The following is an 8,922-nucleotide window of genomic DNA, read 5'->3' on the forward strand; positions in this document are numbered from 1 at the left end:
TATAAGGAAATAAATAATAACTTTATTATTGCCTCTAGGGCATATTTCCTTCAGGCACCTCATTGGTCCCGGTTGGTGACAAGAGCCGGGACTAAAGGGGAGCCTTTGGTCCCGGTTCAAGCCACCAACCGGGACCAATGGTGGTGGGCCAGGAGCGAGGCCCATTGGGCCCCGCTCGCTGTAAAATCACAATCGCGTCGCCGGTGCTTCCAGCCATTGATTTTCCCCCAATCGTCGGATGCAGTGGCGTATCTATGTTGAGGCCAGGGGGGCGCTACCCCCCAGCCTTGGATAATTTTCTAAAGGAAAAAATTTAAATAGGGCTTAGATTGGATTTTTTTTAGCATTTGCCCCCCCCCCCTTCACAAACACTGGCGATTTGTGTTTCGCCCCCCATGGATTGCCGGCTAGCTCCGCCACTGGTCGGATGGGATGCTGGAACCAGCTATGATGTATGCTGGAATCGACTTTTCGAGATGCTGCATGTGGTGATGGTTTTTGCTGGAACCGAAGCACAGCCGGCGACGTGGTGGTCGTCGTTTGTTACAACAATACCCGACAAAAGCTACATCCACATTCGCGCGGAGCTGTAACCCTCTTTTTCCACACGGGAGCTGGAACCACGGACGATATATGCAACGATGTTGCAAATGTGAAGGAGATAAGGCGGCGACGACCACAAACTACACAGTTTTGCCGGAACCGACGTATATGGATGTTGCAACCGGCGAAGAGTGAAGCTACTATTGGCATCATTCATGTTAGCTCCCTCCCCCCCCCCCCCCGGCAGCGGCGGCATATTTGTTTACGAAAAAGAGTTTTCCCCTGCTTTATATTGTAAAGCAACGACACCAAGCATCAAACAACAAGTCAAGAAAGGTTCAAGTACAAGCAAGTCTCAAATAATCATTGGGGGCACAGCAAAACAAGCCCCAAACAAAGAGAAAACAAGAGCTAATCCGGCTCGGGGGGTGGTGGCGGCACCATCGTCGTTTTTTGCTACCACCGAAGAATTTTTTGCTACATCCATTTTACGACTTACCTACGACCCCCAAACAGCGAGACGATGTTTTTTGCTGCAACCATGTTGATTTTTGCCACTACCGTCAACTGCTTTTTGCCACTACATCCATTCTTCACTACAACGAGGTGCCGATGGTGGTTTGCTGTGAATCCCGGCGATGAGATCTAGCATGGGACAGGGGGAAGGATGCTGCAACCGGTCGCCGGCGAGCTTCAAACTCGACCGACAAGGCGTGACAGCAACCACATGGTGCTACAACTGTAGAGCCGGGGAGCTACATCTACGACTCGTTTTTTGGCTGGAATCGATGAACGCAGGGAGCGTGACGGGTCACCACGGCGAGTGCGGCGGCACTGGGTTGTCGGGTGGGGATGGGGTCTTGTGTGCGCTGCTACGACATTGCGTGAGAGAGGGAAGAAAGAAGACGCCGCGGGGCAAATCAAACGGCTGTCCGCAGCTGTATCGGGCGGCTGCAGGATGACCGGTCCAATTTATCATCGCCCTTCTATAAGTCACGTGCCGCTTCGATCTCTTCTCCTCCTCAGCCCGAGCGAGGCACCTCTCGTTCCCGTGAACGCTTCTCCGCCGCCCCTCTTCTCCATCTTCTCAGCCCTAGGCCCCAACTCTGCGTCCCATCCGGCTCTCCGGTCGCCCGTCTTCTCCATATTCTCAGCCCCAGCCGCCCCTACGGCCCCAGCCCGACTTCCCCACCCGCGCCGCCTCCCCCATTATCGCAGGTACCTCCCCCCCCTTTCTCCCTCTTCCCTCCCTGCTCCCTTCTCACAGGGTTCAAATTGATGGATTTCTATTTCGGTACTAGTTTGGTTCAGCTTGCTGCTGGGCGTATGCTGTGATCTGTGAATTCTTGCCCGAAAATTTTGATAGTCCAAGATTTAGTGTGATTTCACAGGGTGTGTTCTATCTCCTGCTCTGAATTTCTCTGAAACTATAAAGGTGGATCGTTGAGGGAGCTTGTACTAGAGTCAAATGTCAAATAGAGACCCCAAGTACATACCAATAAGCGTGAGCGCGCGGTCGGATTGCGCCGTGCCAATGAGCTATGACGTGCCGCTTCTCGGGGCGCAAGAGGCCAGGCGGCCGGGGAAGGCGCCGCACGGCGGGGGGCAAGACGACGGCAATGCCAGCTTCGTGCGAACTTGCCTCAACGGCACCAACGGCTTGGCAGGTCTGCATGCAATTTTTTGTTCGCGCAGTCATGCTGTTAATTCTCTTGGTTTCGCTTTTGCACCTTGTTTTGATTCACACCGTGCGACACTTGTTTTGAGTAGGTGTTGGGCTGCTGTCGATGCCGTACGCGCTCGCGGAGGGTGGATGGCTGAGCCTGGCGCTGCTCGCCGCCGTGGCCGCCACCTGCTGGTACACGGGCCTCCTCCTCGGGCGTTGCATGGCCGCTGACCAGGCAATCCGGACGTACCCGGACATCGGCGAGCGCGCCTTCGGCCGCCGGGGACGCCTGGTCGTGTCCGCCTTCATGTACGCCGAGCTCTACCTCGTCGCCATCGGCTTCCTCATCCTCGACGGCGACAACCTCGACAAGCTTTTCCCCGGCGCCAGCGTTCACCTGGGGCCCGTGTCGCTTGCGGGGAAGCAGCTGTTCGTCGTGCTGGTGGCGCTCATGGTCGCGCCCACGACGTGGCTGCGCAGTCTGGGCGTGCTCGCCTACGTCTCCGCTGCAGGCGTGTTCGCGTCGGTCGCCATCGTCCTCAGCGTGCTCTGGGCCGCGGCCGTCGACGGCGTCGGGTTCTCCGGGCGAGGCACTACCACGCCATTGCGGCTCACCGGCCTCCCCACCGCTCTCGGCCTCTACACCTTCTGCTACTGCACCCACGCGGTGTTCCCGACGCTGTACACATCCATGAAGCAAAAATCTCAGTTCCCAAAGGTAACAGTAATTTAGTATTCCCTTGCTTCACTGGTCTGCTGCTGAAGATGGATACTAACTTCTCTTCCTAATTAACCAGATGCTAGCGATATGCTTCGTGCTGTGCACGCTCAACTACGGCTCAATGGCCGTGCTGGGATACCTCATGTACGGCGACGGCGTGCAGTCCCAGGTGACGCTCAACCTACCGGCGGCGAGGCTCAGCTCCAAGATCGCCATATACACGACGGTGGTCATGCCTTTCTCGAAGTATGCACTGGTGGTCACGCCGATCGCGGTGGCCATCGAGGAGAGGTTTCGTGGCGTGGTAGGCGATGGAGCCGCGGCCTCCGTGGCGGTGAGGACGCTGCTGGTGCTGAGCACGGTGGTCGTCGCGATCGCGCTGCCCTTCTTCGGGTACCTCATGGCGCTGGTGGGTTCCCTGCTCAGCGTGTGCGCGTGCATGCTGCTGCCGTGCCTCTGCTATGTCAGGATCTTCGGAGCTACATCTCTCACGGCTTTGGAGACGGCGTCGATCGTCGGAATACTGGTGTTGGGCTTGCTGGTGGCTATAACAGGGACGTACTCTTCTCTTGTGCAAATTATCCATGAGTTGCAAGTGGGAGTGTAAAATGTCTAATTCTTTTCTTTAGCTTATCTTTTAGATGAACTGGTTAAATGATATGCAATTTAATACTAGTATCAGCGAGGCCTCCATATGCTCTGCATCGTGTTTCTTGTTTCAGCAGCCGAATGCATTTCGCAAAAAAGGAAATCATAAGAAGAAATGAATTAGTGGCAATGGTATTACCCTCAAAAGAAGAAAGAAAATGTAACGAAATTATTATGTGGACGACTTCGTCTGGACGAGCTGTGAACGATGGAGGATCGAATGGTGATAGTCAGCTTTCCCTCTATGCATGGATGGCCTGACGTGTTGTATCATGCACAAATCGTCCAGATTCTATCGTGTGTGTAGCAGCGTTCAAAATGTAATGATAACTAAATCAAAATTAAAATAATAATTTTTTCTATGAAACAATGAATTAGTGGCATCGGTATTTCACTTTAAGAAGAAAGAAAACAAAACTTGCACACAATTACACTGAAATCGCACTTTTTTAGCATGAAAAAAACAATCATATAATAGTACAATTTTCACATATATTTTATAGTATTCATGTGTGTGTGTGTGTGTGTGTGTATATATATATATTAGATTCACCCAACACCTAAAAACACCCCCCACACAAAAACCTGACTAATAAAGAAAAAAAGGAAAAAAAAAGTAAAAACGGAAAAATAAAAAAGGAACAAAGGGGGAGAGGGGGAGAGGGGAGGGCTGGGGTAATGGGCTTTAGACCATTTAGGAATTGACTGGCCCAAATATGTGGTCAGTAAAAAAAAGACCAAAACAACTCATACAACAAAGCAAAAGAGCACGAATCTTAAAGCAGAATCAACATCCAACAACATTGACTAACCCAAAATTATTTTTCAGATGACTTACATATAGCTAAACTAATTAATTTGACGGAAGGCTAACATGTTTAAAGGCCAAAAGGTGATTAGCATTTGGCGGAAAACATGTCTTAAAATGACCATCACTCCATGTACGTGGGAGCACGGATAAGAGCACGCGCGGGGAGCAGGCAAGTCTCGTCCCTTCCTACCATCTAGCGTGAGTTGGCGGCAAGGAAGGAGGCATTGGGAAGACTTACCATACACATTAATTAGTACAAGAAAGAGACATGCAGGAAGCGAACAAAGGCCTGACTACTACATAGAGACAACTACTACCAGTCATGAGTGATAGTGAAGCCGTCAGAGGCAAAATGTTGTCGCTGGACGGACGAAGTCGAACCAATACGATAGACAAGCGAAGTGAGCAAGACCATAACAGAACATATGTGGAGTGGCGAAGGGGGCCTACTATACATATACTACGTGATTAGTAAGCGGTTCAAGACATCAAACAAAAAATCATGGCGGAATGCCATTCTTAGTTGGCAGAAGGCCATTGCATGCCACGACGGAAGGCCGTTAATCAATTGTATATACTCATGATTACATGCTAAACTTTTACGTAATGAAGAAGACAATTGTTATTTGGCGTAAGGTCACTTTTTATTTAAGCGTTTGGATGACCGGCTTTCATATCGGTGTCCAGAGATACGTCCGGGCGTATCAACAGATGGATAACATATTTGTTCTGAGAATTGGTATTATTTTTTTTTTTAAGAATACGCCAAAGATGTACCTTATCTTTATAAAAAGGAGAATAACAATGTACAAGAAGCGTAAAGATGGAACAAGCCTCCATCTAAGGCACACGTCCATTACACCCCACATATTTGTTCCGAGGGTCGGCATTGTAAAAACCCTTATAGTTTACTTAGGTTTGTCGAACGATAAGGTTGTGGGCAGTAAGATTTGTCGAAAGAAAAACATTCTGCACAGTGGTTTTGAAAGCAAACCGAAAAGATCTCATGGAGATACCATTTCTTCACCTGGCCGACGTGGGACGCCGTGGACAGGGGCAGGTGGCCAGCCAGGCCTTCCATGATTCTGAAATTACTTGTTGAAAGCAGGTGAAAGCTCTTTTTTCATTTTCCCTGCAGCCGGTCGACTCAACGTTAGGATTTCGGCCGTCCTGCTTCCGCCGCTGACACTGACAGTGCTCTGAGTTTTTTCTTTTCTTTTCGCCCATCTTCACATCAGTGCGTCGCTCCCAGAGGGACCCGTCCCGGTGCGAAGTTAACAAAATGATGCCATCCATCGGAGTGGTTAGCATAAAAGAGATCAAAGAGGACCCAGCTAAAAAATTACTTGTCTTGTGCCGGAGTATACATTTGGGTTTCAGGTCGCGGTCGGGCGCCGTGCGCGGCTAAATAAACAACGGTTGTAGAGGACCGGACACGATATGACGCGGACAAAAACCTCGGTGCCCGCGGTGGGGCGATCAAGACGAAATACACGGTGGCCGTGACTCGATCGTCCTACCAACGGCCGATCATCGCGCACATGGCTACAACCTTTCTGAACGGCAAGGACGAGTTGGCCACGATGTGCTATCGCGGCTCCTAGTGTGCTCCTACGTTAGCTCTCTCTCTGAGAGGGATGTTTTCGGCGACGTGCACTCGTGTAGCGAGCCGCTTTATTTTTGTTTTATGCATACGTAGAAGCAAGATGCATTGGTTGGTAATTCCTGGTTGATGAGATTGACGAACTGTATGTTAGTTTCATATATATAGCCTGGGAGATAGTGTCCATGATTGGAGTAATAGGCTGAAACCATGGAGCAATCTAGTACTACGTAGCTAGGAAGGTGACGGATCCCTCCCTGCACAGGGCACACGGGAGATTTGTCGTTCACTTTTTTCCAACCGGGCTCATACCCCTTTCCATTAATTTTGCAATCAACGAAAATACATCAGTCATGTGTCGATCATGTTTCACAAGATAAGCACCGAGCCAGCTAAAGATAACTACCCAGCAAAAGGAGACTGAAAGGGGCACGAGCGAGTTGGTGTATCGACAGGAAACCCACTGCATGACAGCCCTATAAACGGACTATCAGCTGTGGGGCGAAAACCTGACGACACTACAACCACAACTCGAACCAAAAGCACCTGTCTAGGACATAGGAACTCTAAAGAGAATGGATCAGTATCATCAAAAGAACAATTCCAGCGGGCATCAGACGCAGTGGATATAGGCCAGTCTAAAGGTAACAGGATCAAGACAGCTCCCCAATCTGAATACCATCCCATCTCCCAGGAGCAGCCTGCCGTGAGCATATGATCTGTCCGCCAGGGCAGCCGCCACATTAGCCAGACTCTTCACCCCCACTTGGAATTTCATCTTGTCTTCCTCCTTAAGCAATCCTGCCCAGTATAACATAAAAGAACAAGCAGTGAAGACAGCCTCCAAAGGAGTACGAGCATTATACTTGTCAAAAGTAGTTTTGTTGCGGAGGCACCAAATTGCCCAACACACGGCTGCAATAATCATCATATAAAACTTCTCCCCTCCTGGGAAAAACTTATACAGCCAAGCAAAGCACTGCCAAATAGACCTGGGGGCACAAGAGATCCCGACAGTCAGCCCCATCGCGCCCCAGACCGTGCGGGCGAGTGAACAAGTGAAGAATAGATGATTAGCAGTTTCCACCTCCGTACAAAACGAGCACATAGGATTTCCCGGCCAATTCCTATGTCGCATGTTATCGCGTGTAAGCACAACATTTTGGAATAGCTGCCACAGGAAAATTTTATTTTCAAGGGAATCGCAGCTTTCCACACCTTTTTATAGTTAGGTCCAGATAGGTCTCTCTCCAGCCACTCATATACAGATTTAGTGGTAAATTTACCCCCACTATTCAAGGACCAGGAGACAATGTCAGGATTCTCATTCAAAGATTTTTTTTCTAGCCTCGCACACCACCCAGTTCCATTGTTCCTCCAATGCACCAAACAACCTACGTCTAAAAGCTAGATCGTAGTTGTTGGCTGCAAAAGAAGCAATGATGCAGTCTTGATTTTGACAAATGTCATATAAGACAGAGAAACACTCTTGTAATGGGCAGTTATCTATCCATGGGTCGTGCCAAACCCTAGCTAAATCTCCTTTGTTAATGATGATTTTCCTCCCAGCCATATAAGTATCTTTGACCTTCATAATGGATTTCCAGCAAGGGGAATCAGAAAAGCGGTTGCGGATATTCTCAACGGTTTTGTTCCTGAAATATTTAGCTCGGATAATGCGTTGCCATAGCCCATCACAAGTTTCCAACTTCCACCACCATTTCACAAGGAGGCTAATGTTTTGCTTGTGGAGATCTTTTATTCCCAAGCCACCAATTCTTTTTGATCGGCAGATCCTATCCCATCTAACCATGTGATAAGCACGCTTCTTATTCTTCCTCCTCCAAAAGAAGCATCTGCGATGCTTATTAATTTTTTCAATGAAGGTTTTGTTGAAGAGAAACATGGACATCAGGTAGGAAGGAATGCCATCCAAGCTAGAATCTAGCAAAGTGAGTCTAGCACCCGAGGAGGCTGCATATGCCACCCATGCATCAAGTTTTTTGACCATTTTAGCATCCAAGAAATCTAGCTCGATGTTCTTAAGAGTGGAATAGGTTACTGGCACTCCCAAGTACCTCACGGGTAAGGTGCCCACACGGCAACCAAATATCTCTGCATAAATTCTGTCAGTTTCGTTATCCCCTCCCACCACAAACACTTCACTCTTATCATAATTGATTTTCAATCAAGACATGAGCTCGAAGAGATATAGCAACACCTTAACATTAACAGCCCTGTCAGTGTCATGTTCAAAGCACAGGACGGTGTCATCAGCGTATTGGAGGATACCCACCCCTCCCTCGATTAGCCCCGAGGCCAATCCTTTGATGAGACAGTTTTTTTGGGCAGCAATAACCATTTTGGTTAAACATTCTGCTGCAAGGTTGAACAAAAATGGAGAGTGAGGGTCACCTTGCCGCACCCCTTTAGCACTCTGGATATAAGGCCCAGTTGTTGGGGATCGTAGCAGAAATTTAAAATTTTCTACGCATCACCAAGATCAATCTATGGAGTAATCTGGCAACTAGGGGAAGGAGAGTGCATCTACATACCCTTGTAGATCGCTAAGCGGAAGCGTTCAAGTGAACGGGGTTGATGGAATCGTACTCGTCGTGATCCAAATCACCGATGATCCTAGCGCCGAATGGACGGCACCTCCGCGTTCAACACACGTACGGTAGGGAGACGTCTCCTCCTTCTTGATCCAGCAAGGTGAGAGGAGAAGTTGAGGGAAAACTCCGATAGCACGACGGCGTGGTGGTGATGGAGCTCGTGGTTCTCCGGCAGGGCTTCGCCAAGCACTACGGAGGAGGATGAGGTGTTGGAGGAGGAAGAGGGCTGCGCCAGGGGAAGGGTGCCGCTGCCCTCTCTCTCCCTCATTATATATAGGGGGAAGGGAGGAGGGGGAGGCGCCCTAAGGTTCCCTA

The 8,922-nt window shown here is 49.4% G+C and overlaps 1 protein-coding gene across 3 annotated transcripts; it reads left to right on the top strand.

The window, feature by feature from the left end:
- The first annotated feature begins 1,570 nt into the window (after window positions 1-1,570).
- LOC125530771 (amino acid transporter AVT1I-like) lies at window positions 1,571-3,623 on the top strand. Of its 3 annotated transcripts, none has more exons than XM_048695173.1 (4): window positions 1,571-1,761; window positions 1,922-2,210; window positions 2,314-2,927; window positions 3,007-3,623. In XM_048695173.1, exons 2-4 carry the CDS (start codon window positions 2,012-2,014, stop codon window positions 3,535-3,537), a joined length of 1,344 nt encoding a protein of 447 aa, XP_048551130.1. In that variant the 5' UTR covers window positions 1,571-1,761; window positions 1,922-2,011; the 3' UTR covers window positions 3,538-3,623. The 3 variants fall into 3 exon arrangements, with proteins under 3 accessions (XP_048551130.1, XP_048551129.1, XP_048551131.1); XM_048695172.1 differs by having other exon boundaries at window positions 1,935-2,210; XM_048695174.1 differs by having other exon boundaries at window positions 1,979-2,210.
- Window positions 3,624-8,922: the final 5,299 nt, after the last annotated feature.

The sequence above is a fragment of the Triticum urartu genome, unplaced genomic scaffold (assembly GCF_003073215.2).
Source record: "Triticum urartu cultivar G1812 unplaced genomic scaffold, Tu2.1 TuUngrouped_contig_6549, whole genome shotgun sequence".
Lineage (NCBI taxonomy): Eukaryota > Viridiplantae > Streptophyta > Magnoliopsida > Poales > Poaceae > Triticum > Triticum urartu.

Coding starts and splice junctions, on each gene's coding strand:
- LOC125530771 (XM_048695173.1), top strand. CDS start 2,012: ATGTCAAATAGAGACCCCAAGTACATACCAATAAGCGTGAGCGCGCGG. Junction 2,211..2,313: donor CGGCACCAACGGCTTGGCAG/GTCTGCATGCAA, acceptor TGTTTTGAGTAG/GTGTTGGGCTGCTGTCGATG. Junction 2,928..3,006: donor AAAAATCTCAGTTCCCAAAG/GTAACAGTAATT, acceptor CTAATTAACCAG/ATGCTAGCGATATGCTTCGT.